This window comes from Ochotona princeps, chromosome 2 (assembly GCF_030435755.1).
Source record: "Ochotona princeps isolate mOchPri1 chromosome 2, mOchPri1.hap1, whole genome shotgun sequence".
In the NCBI taxonomy this organism is placed as follows: Eukaryota; Metazoa; Chordata; class Mammalia; order Lagomorpha; family Ochotonidae; genus Ochotona; species Ochotona princeps.
This window is the reverse complement of record NC_080833.1, coordinates 142,829,579-142,848,348: the sequence shown is the minus strand read 5'-3', so window position 1 is coordinate 142,848,348 and position 18,770 is coordinate 142,829,579. Positions and strand designations below refer to the sequence as shown.

At 41.7% G+C, this 18,770-nt stretch overlaps 1 protein-coding gene across 2 annotated transcripts in view; it reads right to left on the bottom strand.

Moving 5' to 3' along the window:
* RNF32 (ring finger protein 32) overlaps positions 1-18,770 on the bottom strand; it is a 34,613-nt gene that overhangs the window by 9,490 nt on the left and 6,353 nt on the right. Inside the window, exons 4-8 of one of the 2 annotated variants that reach the window (XM_058660650.1) lie at positions 16,465-16,607; positions 8,960-8,992; positions 8,309-8,433; positions 7,996-8,104; positions 4,869-5,039 (exon numbers count right to left, since the gene is read on the bottom strand). In XM_058660650.1, coding sequence (XP_058516633.1) covers positions 5,022-5,039; positions 7,996-8,104; positions 8,309-8,433; positions 8,960-8,992; positions 16,465-16,607 — 428 coding nt within the window. In that variant the 3' untranslated portion in view covers positions 4,869-5,021. Of the gene's footprint in view, positions 1-4,868; positions 5,040-7,995; positions 8,105-8,308; positions 8,434-8,959; positions 8,993-16,464; positions 16,608-18,770 lie in introns of those variants that run through there. The other variant, XM_058660649.1, reaches the window with a different exon arrangement.

The window sequence follows — 18,770 nt, the reverse complement described above, 5'->3', positions numbered from 1 at the left end:
AAATGTTTATACAGCTAAATGTCTGCAATGAAAAGGAATATCCTTTAGGGTGTGGCCAGGGACTTTGTACTTTGCTGGTGTTAAAGCAGCCTTTCTTGTGTGAAGTGATTCAGAGAGCGTATGTGTGTTTGGTTGCTTTTTAAAACTCTTATTTGGTAAAATAAAAAAGGCTTTACAAGTCAGCAATGACTCTGAAAGTCTTAAACTTCTTCACAGCTGTGTCAGTCTCCAAGCGCCTGAGAGCCACCGGGCCACAGAGCTGGAATGGTTTTAGGGAGAAAGGAGAACCGGTTACAGTTTCTTCCTTTGGTTTTATTGGATTATTTTTCTGTTATTTGCAAGGCAGAGGGATTCAAATAAGAGAGACAGAGAGACACAGCTCTTGCATCAGCTGGTCCTCTTCCCGGGGCTGGGCTAGGCCCAAACCAGGAACCTGGAACTCAGTCTGGGTCTCCCATTTGGATGGCAGGAGTTAACCACCTGGACTGTCACTGCTGTCCCCCATAGCGCCCGTCGCTTGGAAGCTGGAATGCGGAGTGGAGCCAGGACTTGAACCCAAGGTCTCTGATACGGCAACATGAGTGTCCTCAGCAGCTTCTACACTGCCATTCCAAACAGCTCTTGACCTCAGGGAGTGATGTTAACAGCGATTCACAATTTTAATCTTAAAAACAAAAATTGATTTGCACTGATTTGAAACTTACCAATGGTCAGAATGGAGATATGACTTAGAAATGCAACTGCCAGGCTCAGCCTTGGGGCCCAGGTGAAGCGGCTGCCAGCATTGCTGGCACGGCACATCAGTCCCGAGTCCAGCTACTCTGCTTCCAGTCCAGCTGCCTGCCAGTGCTTGTGGGAAAGCCATGGGAGACATCCCATGCTGGGCTCCCTGCCCGCCGGGAGACTCGCAGGGTGTCCTCGATTTGGATCGGGCACCAGCCCTCCTCCTCGTGGCAGTCTGAGAACCAGTGGGTGGAAGATCTCTCCATTCCTGAGTTTCCCCTCTCTATCAGTCTACCTTTCAAATAAATGAATCTTAGGGGCCTGGTACGACAGCATAGTGGCTGAAGTTCTTGCCTTTAATGAGCTGGGATCCCATATGGGCACTGGTTCTAATCCCAGCAGTCCCGCTTCCCATCCAGCTCCCTGCCTGTGGCCTGGGAAAGCAGTCAATGACGGGCCAAGGCCTTGGGACCCTAGATCCTGCACCCGCGTGGGAGACCCGGGAGAAGCTCCTGGCTCCTGGCTTCAGATTGGCTCAACTCTGGTGTTGTGGCACCTTGGGGAGTAAATCAGCAGATGGAAGATCTTCCTTTCTGTATCTCATCCTCTCTGTATATCTGCCTTTCCAATAAAAATAAATAAATCTTTAAGAACATATAAAAACATGGCTGATGGTTTCACACTGCTGTCAGATTTAAAAACTGCTGTTTCACAGATAATTCAGAATTTAAATCCTAGACAGGCACTATATACTTTTCTCTGTGAAATGTCTAATTGCTAAATTTCTAGCAATTGAGACGCCTGCATTGGAGTACTTGGGCTTGAGTGCCAAGCCTGGTTCCAAGTCCCAGGTTAACGCTAATGCAGAGTCCGGGCTGGGGGGCAGCAGTGGTGGCTCGAACGACTGGTTCCTGCCCCCAGTGAGGGAGATGTGGGCTGAGTTCCTGGCTCCACGCTTTGGCCCTCAGCCCAGCCCCAGCTGTTACAGGTATCTGGGGAATGAGTCAGCTGCGATTAGAACTATCTATATGTCAATTAATAAATAATGAAACATTTAAATAGTCCTTTGATTTAAAGTTGCAAACATATTTAAGTTGTGGGGAGGGTGGCATGTATGGCCACTCACTACCCTCTTCATGAACTTTGTGTCGCACCGTTGTCACACAGATGTGTTTTATTTATTTGCGTTATTGCATTAGCAAAGACTGACCAAAACATGACAGTTTCAGATCTTCAGGGTTTTGGTTTTTTTTTTAAAACAATGTGCTTTTAGTTTCTGATGCATAGTTTTTGTTTTGAAAAGGAAATTTCATTCTACTTCTGCTTGGCTGACTCTAATGATGGGGAATTAAAATGAAGTATTATTTAATGTCTCTTCAGGAAAAACAGATACTGAAATAATTTTCCTGTTACTATTTACATTTTTTATGTTTGCTATTTTTGTAGAAAGTGATTTTTCGTTTTCGGATTGAATGCCCCACGTGGCACACTTTTTAAATAATTTCTACAGACGCACGCATGCCTTTCAGACATCTTGCTTCATGAATTTATTTTAACCGTGGTGAGATTTTTATCTTGCTGTCTTTCCTGATTTTAATTTTTATTTTTTAAAAAAAGAATTATTTCTCTGAAAGGTAGAGCAACAGAGAGAAGAACATTCCATTTGCTGGTTTACTGGCTTCCTGCCCCAGTGGCTGGATCGAGCTGAAGCCAGCAACGGCCACAACTTCCGCTGTCACGCAGCAGTGACTAGGGGCCGTCTCACATCAGCAGGAACGTGGGTCAGAACTGAAACCAGCACTACCACAGAGGTGATGCCAGGCCACAAGTCAGCCCCCTCTTACAGGTATTTTAAGAAGAACATCTAGTGAGAAATCGGTTGTCTTTAACCAGCTATCGGTTGCAGTGCTGCTTTGCTAGCTTGCTGATTTCAGTGGCTGGTTCCACACGTTGAATCTTTCTTGGCATTAGCAAGTATGCTGTACTAATTTTCCTCTACATGAAACTTCAGTTATTTATCACAAACCACCAGTGTTCTTGTTGTTAACAGCAGGGAATGAGGTAGATTCTAAATTTCCAATCTCACTTTAGATGCTAAATTTGCCATGTCACTTGGTGTATTTTGCTGTGATTTTCATTCGGTCAGTCCATTTCTGTTGATATTCTCCCTCTTTTCCCACTTTTCCATTTTCCCCCATTCCTACCCATGCTCAGTTCTCTAGGGATTAGAACCTACACTCTGTTTCTATTCTGTCAGAACTTCTCTATTTTACAAATACAAATCATGTTTTATTGGTGTAGTTGACTTATATGATTGAAATTAAGAGACACACACACACACACAGAAGGTGAGACAAAGAAATCTTCCATCTGCTGACCTGCTGAATTACTAGCCACAGATGGAGCTGGGCAAGGTAGAACCAGTTGCGACTGCCATCCGGGTCTCCTACCAGAGGACCAAGACTCCCAAGGACATAAGCCACAATGTGCTGCCTTGCAGACGCACCGACAGAAGGCCGGATGGGAGGAAGTCACAAGACTCGATCCGAAGGCACTCCAACATGGGCGCTGGGTTCAGCATCCCAGTTCAAGTTGCCACAAAGCGCTAGGGTTTTTCCCTTCCTTAGCTTGTTACTCAAGGGCTTGGGGACTGCCCACCCACGTGGAGGAAACGGATTTATTTTTCTGAGTCCACTACTTCAAATGCCCATCTGTTTTGGCCAGAAATGTGGAATTCAACAGCCCACTGCAACAGGTTCCAGTGAGCAGGTTATCATTTTAAATTTACAGATTGACATTTTTCATAAATATTTCTCAGAGGATAAGGTTGGATAGGTAGAAAAAAAAAATCATCAAACTGCCAAGTGCCATTTGGTCAATGACTAAGAAGCAGACTACATCACAGAGGACAACCCTTGAATTCTACCGGGATGGGCAGCCAGAGCTGTGATGAAAACATATGCCTACTGCTAATATACTATGTTATGTTAGATTCAGTCTTTATGAATTTAGAAGGAAGGATATATATTTCACACAGGATAAGTGAGCAAAAGCATGGTATAAAGAAACTTCAGGGATGAATCAGGGACCTCGTAGAGACCTGAAAATTCTTGAATTCCACAGGTGATTAAAACTTGAAAGCAAAAACAATTGTTCAGTGTTTAATTATATAACGAGTGTGAAGTACAACCTTAATGTGATCTGAATTTGTTTATCTATCTGGCCTCTCCCCACCTTATATGTGACCACTGAACAAGGCAAGGCTATCTTTAGAGGATAAGAATATTACATCTACTTAATGTGTATTTATTTATATGCAACAGGGACACTGATATAGTGTCCAAAAGTGACTTACATTAATGTGGTAAGTCCTGTATTACGGAAATGAAATAGAGTAGAACTGATCGCAATTGCTTGATGTCATAAGGGTAGGTGTTGTTTTGTGCAGAATTTGTTTCTGATAAGAGTATGCATTCCCTGGGTTATTGTACAGAGTATATTTCTTCTTGTGAATTGAGGAAGTCTGAAAGTCACTGTCCTGAGGAAGTTGCAGAGTTTAGCTTCAATATTTCTCTCCCCTATCCTGCCTGCCTTCCCCTCCCAAAATCTGGTTTGCTTATCAGTTTATCCTCGGATATTCAGCATAAGTGATTAGCTGACCAAATTTTGGGGGGGGGGGTCGTCTTTAAAAGCTCCAGAGGAAAAACCAGATGTGTGAAATACATGCTCAAATATAATTTATTATTTTCCCTTTTCTACCTTTGTATTTTCCCTTTTGTACCTTTCTTCCCTCTGTTGTATTCAATATACAACAGAGGTTTAGAGAAGACCAAACAAGCTGGACAAATATTTGAACTAGACCTTGAAAATGGTTATATTTTTAATTTAGGCAAGGGCACAAATAATAATAATGAGCAACATGAAGGGTGCGTTAGTGTGCTTAGAACAGGTGCAGGGCAGATAAGAGATGAAAATGTAAAGCAGTGGGGTAGCCTGAACAGCAATACAGCAGAATGGATAGACTGGGCAGAGAAGAAATAATAAAAGACTTGTGGGAACTCAGAAATAAGGGACAAGAAGAGCTATCAATGTGAGAATCCTTCTCGTAAAAGAGCTAAATTAAGTTGTGGGAGATACTGGATTCACAAAGAAGTATTGAGGCCTCCAGCATCCTTTTGGGGCCACCGGGCTTCCCATCTCAGGGAGCCCGTGCAAGCAGGAGGCCATCCCTTAAAGTGGTGCTGGGTGAGGATGAGGAAGAAACGCTTTATTCACCTGCCAGCTGGGTTTGGTTTTCCTTATCTTTCTTTAAGAAACTGAAAATATGTTTACTTAGTAGGGAGGACTTATTTGCAAAGGTTAAAAAGGACTAAGAAGAATGATTCCAGGGTTAAACCTTGGCGGGTAAATATATAGTCAATATTCTTTCCCTGAAAAACACTGAGCAGTGAGGCCGACCTGTTGGTGGCCACCCCGGCACAGGGTGGCCCTGCAGCACCACAGAGCCATCTTCGCTTCAGGTCAGGGACTTCAAAGATGCCTACTCTGAAAGAGATCCTGTCTTCTGAAAATAACCCTCTCCACAGTGGGTTTTTTACATTTTATAGACTAGCAAATGCACACGAAAACTCATCTTGTTGTGTATCACCAAACCACACAGAATGGTGCAGCCAGCACCATCAACTGAGTCATGTGACTGCTACATGCTTCACTACAGTGAAGGCCATGTTAGAGTTACGTATTCAAAGTTATCATAAGATAATAAACCATAACAAAAATCCTAAGTATATAAGGCAAAAATCATTGTCAAATCTATTTAAATTTTGTGGAAAAGCAATGAATGATTTTTACTGAAGAGCCATTATATTATTACATGTGAGAAATTACTTAGAATGATTTTGAGATTGACTGTAAGACTACTGAAGTTTATACAAAGCGTGAAAAGAATATAAAAGGATGAAAGACTGTTATGGAAGACAGTCATTTATAGAATTTACAATGACCAACACTGGAGTCTAATGCAAGGTGAGAGACAGTATTCAGAACATTAAGAACTGGCCAGAGCTGCATGCCTCCTGCAGCAGGACTGCACGTGAAGTTGGGCCTGTTGTTTTGACTGCTGGACCAGAGCCCACTAGGGGAAGTCAACATATTGCTTTACTTCTGTTCTTTTTTTCTCTAACTGAGAGAGAGAGAGAGAGAGAGAGAGAGAGATCGAGGAAAGAGAGAAGAGAATCTTCCATCCTCTGCTTCACTCCCCAGATGGCTGGTGGCCAGGCTCAAGCCAGAAACCAGGAGCTGCAAACATGTGTCTCACGTAAGAGTAGGGGCCCAAGGACCTTGGCCATCTTCTGCTGTTTTCTCAGGTGTCTTAGCTGGGGCTGGATGGGAAGTGGAGCAACTGGGATTCAAACCAGAACCCATTTGGGATGCCAGTGCTGGAGGTGGCAGCTTAACTTGCTATGCAAGAGCACCAGCCCAACATACTGCTTTTTAAACAGCAAGAGGAGTGGTAACGTGTCAAGAAAAGCGAAGATGGCACATTGTTTATATGTAGTAAATTACTGAGACTTTGCTATTTCCTCTGTCAACTGTCGCTGTGTGTCATGGAATCGGACAATACTGAAAGGTGGCAAACTTTCCACAGGCCTCCCATAAACACCCGGGAGGGCGGTCTTTAACTAGCACCCTTAGCACTTTCCCTAACTATCCTTTGCTACCAAATCACGTTATGGGGTAACACCAATGATGTGGATGCTATTATTTTTCACACATAAAAATGTAGCATTGTTGACTTTCTTCATGGCTTCATTCTCCCAAGGTTGAAGCGTCTCATTGCTCCACACTGGCCTTGGCATCTCAAGTCACAGCACTGAATACTTGCCAGCCACGGGTTCAATTTCCCTGTCTTCAAGATATACAGTATTTTAAGACCATTTGCTCACATACTGATAAAGCATTTAATGTTTTCCTACTCTGGAGGGCAAATTAAATACATTTTACTTGATTAAATCTGTGACAGTGACACCACGTAGGCCAATGTCTTGATTTTCTTTTGTTGATACTTATCTACACAAAGAAATCATACTGCCTTATAGTCAAGTCTAAAGCCAGTTACTTTTAGGATTCCTAAATGTCATTCTGGGACATTTTAAAGAAGCTTCCTTATCCCAGGTCAGTAGAAGGATCATGAAATTAAGCTAAGTGCATGAGGGCACCCAGAAAGAACAGCACTTTTAGTTTGGCAAGTTCGGACTGGGAGCCTTGGATAAACTCGTGAAGCACATTGTTGTGGTAAAAATAGAATGACGTCACCCAGAGGACAGGACTGTGGCTAGTTAGCTTTGCAGGCTGACGGCAGTAACAATCAGGGAGGGAGACAGGGATCACCTCACCTGTGGAAGAGTATGTTTCTATGACTCATTATTCCAAAGGCGAGTACCAGTTAGAAAAATGAAGTTGAGAAAAAGATCTAAATGAATGCGTACATGATACTCCCCACACCCCATCACTACAGAGCAGCATGTTGATGAGGAGTTTTATCTTTGTGATCTGAAGCTAAGACATGTCAGGACTCGACAGTGCTTTCTCATGGGTGCAGCCATTTCTTTGGGGGAATACTGCAAGGTGGAAATGATTCGTTTAATGTTGCTGTGATTTGCCCAAAGCCACAAAACTGCAGAGGAGCGGTATCGGGCTGCTCTCAGATCTGGCTGTCTCCTTCCACTTAGCCATGCTTTTCCTTTTAGTATGGCATACAAGTAATAGAAAATGGTTAAGATCCCAAAAGCAAGCAGGTAAAAAGTGGTTTAGAAGAGGGTAGAAAAGACAGTTCTCTATTGTTATAATGTGGCACTGTGGAGGCTTCATTGTAACGTTTCCTTCCCTTTTCATTACTGCTGGAAGAAAGGGAAGCTGGTATCTTCATTTACTCTCAGTTCAGAGGGCATGAAAACTTATTGCCTTCAACTGAAAAGATTAAACAAGTATCACTAAAAGGCCAAAGAAAAGGTGCTTTGGATATTGCCTATTGTAATTTTTTAAATGTTAAGATTCAACTAGAAAACCTAGATTCAACTATTTAAGGTATTTACCATCTATGTTGCAGCCAATTCAAGTGGAATAGAACTATTCAGGGATTGTTCCAATGACTTAACAAAGCCCCCAAACTGAGGTAAGAATCAATGTTTTACTACCTGTGACACTTAATGGCCCCAAATGACTCATTTGCATGTGGAGACCACACCTGGACAATCGACGAGTTACGCCTACCTTTTCTTCAAAGAATTTTTTCCTCAACTTGGCATCCGAGGGAGGTACCGTTTTCCTTAGGTTTTTGTACCATTTCCGAACAATGTATCCCCTCCAGTAGGCTTGGACCCTAAAACACAGATGTTTGGAAATCACTATGACACCTCAGAAGTTACCATCAGTCATGGACTGTTGACCCTAGGAGATGATGGTATGAAGGGATGGGAATCCCTCCATGTTGTGAATTTGAGTTACTGCAGCCTGATCTTGAAGCATCTGCCTTCACACTCCTTGGGTGCTGGGGCTCCAGTGACTGGGTGGAGCGCCCTCTTACCTTGTGGCACACTTGACTTTGAAGAGCCGGGCTCCGTCGTGGATCACTCTCGTTTGATACTGATTCTTTCTACAGAGAGGACACGTTTTTTTATTTGTGAACTTCTCGAAAGCCTGAAGGCATGCCTGAGGAAAAAACATTTCACTTAAACATTTCATTTCTACCTCTGATGTAAATACAGTGCTCTTTTTATTCTCTCGTAATTATGAGACTCGGTCCAATTTAGAGCATGAGGCAAAGATGTTTCATCAGATATTAACACCTTCCTCATGAAACCTGTTCCCCAAATGGCTTTTTACAAGAATCTACATGCAGAGATCAAAAACTTCTGAAAGTCAACTAATGTACAGGTAACGCATGGTTGTGTACCAGACGACCAGGCAGATACATCACATGAATGAACCTCTCACTCACTCTGAGGTGCATTACTAACAACGGTCTGTTATACAAACAGTTGCGGTTCTTTTGTCATGTCAAATCCATGATTCTTCCAAATAGGCTGAATTGTGCTGTAGCCTAAAGTCATGTTTTCAGCGCTGAATGGCGATTATGGACAAAATAAATGGCTCTTTTGGGGAAGGCTTTACAATGAGTGAGGCTACGAAAATGATGCAGGGCCCATAGGTCTGTGAGGGTGGAGCCGTTACTTACCCTGTGAAACACATGGGAACATGAAAGCAGCACCTGTTCACGAGACAAAAAAGACGTTTGAAGTTCAATAAAAGAGAAGGGGCATAAACGCATTAATTAAAAAGAAAAAGGTCTGAATGCTCAAAAGGCAAGCTGTATTACTTCTCTGAAAGATTTAAAAAACAGATCAGTAACTTTGATATTTACATTTGGTGTTCAGGTTTAGCATAGAACAAGTCCCTAGTCCAAATGAGAACGCTAGAATGAACAACAATCTGTAGCATCAAATAAGCACGTGAAGTTTGACATTAGCTATTGAAACGAGCATATGCTGAAAAGTAAGACCAGTCCAGGGGCAGACATGTAACCCAGAGGTTAATGCATCAGTTAAGATGCCTGGATGCCATATCTGAGCACCTGGTCTCCATACCCAGCTGCAGCTTCTGACCCAGGGGCCTGCTGGTGCAGACCTTGGGAGGTGACAGCTCACGTCATTGGGTCCCTGTCCTGCATATGGGAAACCTGGTTGAGTTCCTGGCTTCGTGTTGGCAGTAGCGGGCACTGGGGGAGTCCACTAGTGGCCTGCCTACCCCTCCCTCAAACAAATAAATTAAAAAAAAACCCAATTAAATAAAACCAACTGCAAAAATAGATCTGTTTTTCCAGGAGAACCTAAAAGTGAATGCAAACTGGATCAGGGTGAATTGAGAAGGAACAAATAAATGCTAAGTAAAAATCTTTGGAGACGATGTTGGACTGATTTATTACTCTTATTTTCTTGTATTATTTATTCAATTTTGAATTTTATGGAACTTTTTTCTTTTAATCATAGCTTTTCTGAGATGCCATTCTGATAGTCCTGATGATCAAGACATCATAGAGGGGCTGGTGTTGTAGTGCAGTGCGTTGAGCTGCTGCTTGCAATGCTAGCATCCCACCTGGGTGTGGTCTGAGACCTGGTTATTCCACTTCCAATCCAGCTGCCTGCTAACACACTTGGGAAAGCAGTGGAAATGGCCCAAACACGAGGGCCTGTGCCACCCACATGGGGAACCCAGATGGAACTCCAGGCTCATGACTCTGGCTTGGCCCCTCTCTGGCTATTGTAGCCATCTGGAGGAGAACCGCTGCACGGAAGATCTGTGTCTGTCTGCAACTCTGCATTTCCAAGAAATCCTGAAAAAAAAAATAGTGACAACACAGGAAGCTTTTTGCCTTTTCAATGCAAGGAGAGTGTTCTCACAAGAAAGTCTCACCCAAATTCCCAGCAGTTTTCTGAGCTGAGAGAAGACAGCAGCGGACCTTCGGGGGAAGGCCAAGCGGTTGAACCACTGCCATAGGTGTGTTTATGACAGTGCAGCCTTCACAGACCCTCCCCCCCAGGGAAGAACGAAGGAAGCTCAGGCGATTAAGGACACAGGATGGTCAAAAATTGGTGAGGGCAGTTTGACTGAGTAATTATTGAGTAAGAGTTCAATCTCAGCCAGATCAATTGATCTGGGAATAAGCCTCTTATTTAGTTTTGTGTGTTTCCCTCAACAGGCAGCGAGATGGAGATTGTGAGCTCCTGTCTGTTCGTGTAGCCCTCAAATGCCTGCAGTGGCCGTGACCGAGGACAAGCTGAGGCCCGGAGCCAGGGACTGACCCCAGGTCTTCCATGTGTACAGTAGTGACTTGACTGCTTAACTGTTCACTTCCATGTGTTGTAGTGGTGTCTTAACCACCACTGATCCCTCCACCCCCATGGCATTTGAATCAGTAGGAGGCTGGAGTCAGGAGGTGGGGCCAGGAATTGAACCTACGCACTTTGATGTATGATGTACATGCCAAACAGCCACCCTAAACTTTCTGGTTTTTCAATCATTGTCCCTCTGTCTCTGCTTTTGTCCCTCTGTCTCTGCTTTTGCTCTTGGTCACTGCAGCTCTGAATGGGGGATTCTTCTCCTTGGGGCTGGTTTTCAAATGCTTTCGTTTTGCCTGCTCTTGTGATCATATGGTTTTTGGTCTTCATCCTGTTGGTGTGACATATATTTAATTTTCAAATGTTGAAGCCCTTCTACATGCCTGGTGCAAATCCTACTTAGGATGTATGACCTTTCTCATGTGGATCTGTTCATCAAGGATATTTGTATGCCATTTTCTTTTAGTGTGTTGTACCTTTGGTTTTGATAGCAGAATGACGACAGTTTTATAAAGGGCTTGGCAGAGTTCCATCCTTTTCAATATTTTAGAATAGTTTGAAAAAAGATTTATTTCCAATTTACATTTTTTCCTAGCGTTAGTAGTAAGTCATCATGTCCCAAACTTTTCTTTGATGACTTTGAATTGCTGCTTTAATCGCATTGCTTTTTACAGGCCTATTTTGATTTCCTGTAGCTTCTTGATTTAATTTTGGCAGGTCATAGTGTCCAGGATTTACTCATTTCTCTGTGGCTTTCCAATTGGTTAGCATACAGTCGTACACTGAATGGTTTCTTACAACTCTTCATATTTCTTTTTGTTGATCTTGTCTAAGGCCTTGAAGTGCATCATTGGATTGCTTTTTTTTATGATACATTTTTTTTAAAAAAGAATTCCTTGCTTTGAAATTACCTCCTTGTACTGCTTTTGCACAGGTCTTGATATGTTTTCATTTTTATATGTTTCAAGGAAGAGGCCTGTGCTGTGGTGCAGTGGGTTAAGCCACCATCTGCAACGCGGACACCCCATGAGTTCCAGTTTGAGTCCTGGATTCTCCACTTCCAGTCAGACTCCCAGATAACATGCTTGGAAAAGCAGGAGAAGATGGCCCAAGCACTTAGGCCCTTGTCACCTACAGGAGAGACCCAGATGGAGATGCAGGCTCACGGTTTCAGTTTGGTCCAGTCCTAGCCACGGTGGCCGAACTGTTAGGTCCAGATGCTCAATAGGACAGGTCAATTCTCATGCATCTTTGTTGATCATTTTAAAAGTATGTGTCTTGCTTTCATTTATTCACATAAGGTGAATAAATTTCACATATTTCACAATATTTTTAGTAGCACAATAATAATCCCCCTACTCTTGTTCTTCGCCTACTCTATTCCTTCCTTCTTTTTTTTCCCCCTGTAAGTTTTGACCATGGTATACTTTCAGTTCACTTCTCAATGACAGCCGTGACACTTCTGAATTCAGCATCTAGAGGAGTGAGATTGACTCTTGAAGAACTGGCTATCGTGCACGGCCTTTGTCTGTTCTCCTGAGGAGCAGAAGGAAGTTTTTTTTTCCAGCTTCTAGTAGTTGAAATCAGTTGATATTGTCCTGACGATGTGTCCACTGAGGACAGTGGGGTGCTGCAGTGCCTCCCACCCACAACTATTTCTATGTTTGCCTCTCTCTCTCCCTTTAGATGTAATAACACTTGCTGTATATATCTCAATATTCTTTGGCTGATTCATTCTCCAGGTGAGCCAGGCTGCAGTCAGGAGGGATCCAGTTTGGTCTTCCACATTGATGGTAGGAGCCCAAACACTTGGGTATTCTTCCACTGATTTCCCATACCAGTAGCATGGAGATGGACTGAAGTGGAGCAGTCAGGACACGAAGCAGTGGCCATATGGGATACCGGCATTGACTTGACTTGTTACGCCACGACATTTGATTATCTTCTATTGTTTTTGACTTTTTTTGTTTCCATTTACATGGTATATCTTTTTCCAACCACCACTCTCAGTCCATGTACCTCTTTACCTGTGAAATTACATTTTTGTAGGAAGCATATAGCTGCTCCCTTGTCCCTTTAAATTCATTCAGCTAACCTGTATCTTTGACCAGGGATATAATTCATTACACCCTATGTTAATACTGATAGATAAGAACTAAATTCCGTTCTCTTTTTTGGGTTGGTTACTGATTTTATCTGCCCTGTTATTCAATTTGACACCATTATGTGTTACTTCTAATGTTGGACTCCTTTCAGGATTTCTTGTAAGGTTGGTCTTGGTGGTGAATTACATTTTTATTTCTCTGGAAAATAATTTATTTCTCTGTCACTTCTAAAGGACAGCCTCAAGGGACACCTTATTAAAGCTATTGTTGAAATGTCTGTTGTTCGTCTAATTGGTTTTCCTTTATTTATAACTTGGCATTTTCCTCTTCCTTTAGGATCCTTTGTCCTTAACTTTTAATAATTTGACCATAATATGTCTTGGAGATCTTTCTTTTGTTGAGTCTTTGGACTTTGAGCTTCCTATATCTAGATGTCTATTATTCCTTTAAAGATGTGGGGAGTTTTTAACTATTACTTCATTCAACACGTTCTCAGTGTCTTTCGTCGTATGTTTTCCTTCAGGTATCCTTATATTATCAATATTCATTTGTTTAATGGTATCACATATATTGAGTAGGCCTTCTTTATTCTTTTAAATTCTTTTCTATTTTTGTCTAACTTATTTGAAAGGTTTTTCCTCCAGATCATAAGTTCTTTCTCTTCCTTGGATAATTCTGCTATTGAAATTCTCAACTGTGCTTTTATTTGAGTAACTGAAGCCTTGAGCTCCAAAATTTTTCTTTTTAAAAATGATTTCTCCAACCCGGCACAGTGCAGTGGCCTAGCAGCTAAAGTCCTCGCCTTGAATGCGCTGAGATCCCATATGGGCGCAGGTTCTAATCCCGGCTGCCCTGCTTCCCATCCAGCTCCCTGCTTATGGCCTGGAAAAGCAGTTGAGGACGGCCCAAAACCTCGGGACCCTGCACCTGTGTGGGAGACCCAGAGGAAGTTCCTGGCTCCTGGCTTCGGATCAGCGCAGCAACGGCCTTGCAGCCACTTGGGGAGTGAATCACCGGATGGAAGATCTTCCTGTCTCTCCTCTTCTTTGTATATCTGACTTTGCAATAAAACTAAATAAATTTTTTTAAATGATTTCTCTCTATTGGGTGTCTCATTCATGTTATCTATTACTTTCTTATCTGTATTCACTTACATTTCATTGTGTTTTTAGGATCACTATTTTGAAGGTTTTTTTTTCAGTCATTTCATAGAATTCCTTAAAACTGGGATTTATTTGTGCAGAACTACTGTATTCTTTTGGAGGTGTCATATTTTTTTTGCGTCTTCATGATTCCTGTTTCCATAGTGATGTCTCAAATCCTTTAGCAGGAGACAGTGTTCCCACCATTTATTCTCATAGCCATCCTTTATATATCAAATTTTCCACTCTTTCTTATGGTGAAAAATATATGCTTGGAATTAGCCATCTACCCTCAATTTAGATAGTCCCAGTTTTGCTGGCGACATCCCTTCAGATGTGAGCTGAATGCAGGCCTTCTCTTCTCAATAGTGCCTGATGGTCTTGACTTTTGCTACATTCATGTCACAGAGCTTCTTCCCAGTTTGATTCTGTGCTTGTTCACATTCACAATAAAACATAAGTTTGTTTTTTCCTTTATTTTTTTCATGGCCGTCTCAGTGGTCAGGAAGACTTTGATGATAACAGGACGGTCAAGTTTGCATCTCCACGGTGTGTTTTTCAAGGAGATTTAGGCCACTGCCAGCGGCACATGCCTACCACAGCATGGGGAACAGGCGGACCTATGTGTGTGTGTCTGACATTGTTTAGCACCACATTCTTGGCCTTCAAGCTTCTGCTTTCACTTTGGAGAAGCAGGATCTTTCTAACTCACCTTCAGTGCTGTCATGATAAAAAAATTATTCATGCTTCAGCCCGGCGTGATAGCCTAGTGGCTAAAGTCCTCGCCTTACATGTGCTGGGATCCCATATGGGTGCTGGTTCTAATCTTGTTGGCCCCGCTTCCCATCCAGCTTCTTGCTAGCAGCCTGGGAAAGCAGTTGAGGTTGGCTTAAAGTCCTGGGACCCTGCACCTGATGGGAGACCCAGAAGAGGCTCCGGGATTTTAGCTTTGGATCGGCTCAACTCTGGCCGTTGTGGCTGCTTGGGGAGTGAATCAGCGGATTTAAGATCTTCTTCTCTATCTTTTTTCCTCTCTGTATATCTGACTTTCCAATAAAAATAAAAATAAGTCTTTAAAAATTATTCATTCTTTATCATCTTTTGAATTATTTTAGTAACAGATATTTGATATTCTATATTAACAAATATTGTGCTTATGTATACTTAAAATACACTTTTAACTGTTGATAAATATTTGTTACTGGCAAGCATTCTGTGATACAACAAAATTAAGTGATTTGGTGGTGGTATTTATACCAAAAATAGTCTAGAAATTAAAAATAAACTCCAGCTCAATTCTACCATACATTCTGAGTAAGTTGATCATGCAACATTCGAACTATTAATTTTCTCATGCATTAACTAGAGTAATGCCTACCTCTGAGACCTCTGAGATTAGCTGAAGACCCTCCCCAAATCATGAAGTCTTGGGAAAAGGTGACTGTTTTTGTCTACAGAAAAACCCAAACACAGAAACAAAACAGCAGAAATATGAAATAAATAGAATTATGTCTGTTTTTACAGACAGATAAAAATAATAAAATTTAGCAAGAAATTTATAAAAAAAAACCAAAATGGGAGAAATGTTGAGATGGATTTACCTTGACAACCTACTATTGAAAATATCAATTCTAAGTTTCCAGTCTTCGTATAAAATACTCAAATGTTAATATTATAATTAAGAAAAATGTGGCTGATGCCAGCAAGTTGCCTCATCAACTCTTGCTAAAGTATTAAACTGTACTAGCTGGTTGGTTCTGTGATGTAAGAGCCAAAACCTTTCCAAAGCACCCGCTTTCACATGCCTAAGTTTATGTCTTGATAATCTGGCTCAATTCAAACTAGTAAAGAATAAGTCTTTAATGATGGTGAGCCTCAAGATGATGACACATATTGAAACAAATGAAGTTTGAAAGCATATGTGCTGGTGCAGCGAGCGGAGGCTGTGCCTCCACAGCTGGTTTGAGGGGTATTTGCCGTGTTGCTCAGCAAGTCTCCAAGTGCCCATCAGGTAGGAAGCATAATGCTACCCAGTGTGGGAAATCAATGTAGCGCCACTTCTACCATGACAACAACTGAAAATCTGAGTGCTCATAATCACCAAAGATGATGACTTAGGAGCAGTTGATCCATGAATATAAGCAAAGCTGTTACAGATTATGAGTCAGTATTATACCATCATGACACCGTAAAGGTTCATGAATAAAGATGAGGAGATCTTACTCTTGTAAAGATTCTCCCACAAATTCTTTAAAGATGCTCAACATAGTTTTTTTCTTTTCACGACTCAGTTCACAAAACAACTGAAACATTCCTTGGCTTTCATCCTTCCTGCTTCTCTGTATCCTCCGTCAGCTGTCCCTGCTCGCTGTTTAGCTAGGCAGGACCAGTACTCAAGTACTTGAGAATGAGTATCACTCCACAAAAAGTGTCTGTGAGAGGGTTCCGCTTTTTCCCATGTACACGGGCAAGGAAACCCGAGCACTGAGAGTCACACCGGGGGATGAAACTGGCAGGAGGAAAGCCTGGACTCTCAAGCTCTCATCACCCCATCCCAGCCCTGCCCCCAAGGATCTTTAACATTCTTCACTCTAACACCTGGGGATGAAGCTCAAATTCTTCTTTACATATAGGACACGGCTGCACGGAATCCCCCTGTAGGATGGATCGCTGCTTCACTTTGTCCCATTCCTCTGATGACAGCGGCAATGGGGGAGGCTCCACCAGGCCCAGCTTCTGTGCTAAGAGTAAGACAAAACAGAAAATGACTCAGAATTGTAAACTATGGCACTCATCTACATTTTTGATAGATTTATTTGCAAACAAATAAATCAGCACTACACTGATACCACAGGCTAATTTCACAATACTTAGATGCTGCCATCTTGTGGAGACATAGAAGTCACTGATGATAAATCTTGTATTTTCATAACGGTTTATGTTTTGATTTTTAAGGAATTTCTGTACCTTATTTCATTTTCACAATAATTCTAGAAGGCAAGCAGGACTGACATCCAAGTTTACAGAAGAAAAATAAGAATATTAATTTTTCTTCTGTATTGCCCAAGTTCTCATTTTTCTCACCCAATCTGACTCTCACCCTTCAGCTCTGCCTTCTTTCAACATATCCTGGTTTTGCTACTCCTGATTTTTTTAAAAAAATGCATATAAGTCATAGGCTTCCCATGCTTAAAAATTCTTAGACTATAAAGTAAGTAACAATCAATTTCTCAAGCTGGCAACTCTGCTAGGTTCTGAAAAGTAACTGCAGTCCATTGGGCAAAATGTTGATATAAATGTTACTGGGCTCTACCACAGCCCTAAACAAAAAGTAGTTGTAAACACATAAAGATAAAATGTTCCAAGAAATATCAGAAAATCAAAATGGAATATTACATGTAGTTAAGTAAACAGCATTTGGTTCAATCTCATTAGTTACTATTTGCATTATAAAGTTTTTTTTTCATTAAGAGCTTGCAAAAAGACTCATGTATCCTCTTTCAATATTATTTTCAAAACTGAGCTCTTCCTACTGTTTAATTTAAATTGTACTTGATAAAGTTTTAAGATCGACTATGATAAAGCTGTTTGACCTGGGTCATAGAGTTTGACGTAATCAAGCCAAAATCTTCCCTATAAATTATTGCAAGTCATCATTCCAAACCTCAGCATGTTTTGTGTCAGACTACTTTCTGGAAGACAGCTAGCACTGTTCGAAGAACTCTAGAGAAAAAGCGTATTTAAGGTCTCCAGGGGCAATGCCGTGAGGTTTTCCTATATCATCCCACTTATACAGGGCACACAATGTCTCCAACCAAACCTATTTTCCACACCCATCATCATTTCTTTAGGTTGGAAATGATCTCAGACTTACAAAGGGTTGTAAAACCAGCATAATGAATCCTCATGCTCTATGCATCAAATTCTAACATTTTACATAATCTTACTACATTTTTCAAAACCAGAAAATTAACACTACACATCCACTGCCCCTTTCCCCGTTTGTGGTTTTGCTTTCTGTGGTTTCAGTCACATGTGCTCCACCACTGCCTAAAAAAATGTTAAAAAGGAAATTTTAGGAATAAGCGATTCACAGTTTTAAAGCGAATACTATGCCGAGTAGTGTGATGAAATTTTGCCCCATTCCACTCCAGCTTGCCATGGGCATGCACTGCCTTTTGTCCACCAGGTCCTCACTATAGATACTACCAGCCCCCCTTTAGTAAGGAAGCAGCCATGTCTTGGCTATCAGATCAAATGTCACAGGATTACACTGCTGGTGTTTAGGTAACCTGTTTTTTTAACTAACAGTGCCTCCAAAGCATAAGAGTAGTTATGCTGGCAATCTTGATTTTATCAGGCAAAAAAAAAAAAAAAATCATGCTCAATTTGTGAACATCCTATAAATTCTACCTTATGAAGTAGGAAAAAAAAATTGTGCTTGTTTTGCAATTTTACCTCAATTTCTTTAACTTAGACTTCTAGTACATAGGTGCTTAATTAAGGTGGAAAAAGTACTGTATTTATGGTTGGAAGAAATGAACAGAATATTCCAACTGCAATAATATGTTGCACTAGAAAGCACTAAATCTGTGGGAAGGGATCCCCTGAAATGACTGACACTAAGCATGTACTGCAAATAAAGGTGGTTGCACTCTGATAAAAAAATAAGTCTGGTGTGGGATTGGTGCAGTAGCCTAGTAGCTAAAATCCTCACCTTGCATCCCCCAGGATCCCATATGAGCACCAGTTTGTATCCTGGCTGCTCCACTTCCCATCCAGCTCCCTGCTTGTGGTCTGGGAAAGCAGTGGAGAATGATCCAAAGCCTTGGGAACCTGCATCCACGTGGGAGACCCCGAAGAAGCTCTTGGCTCCTGGTTTCAGATTGGCTCAGTTCTGGCTG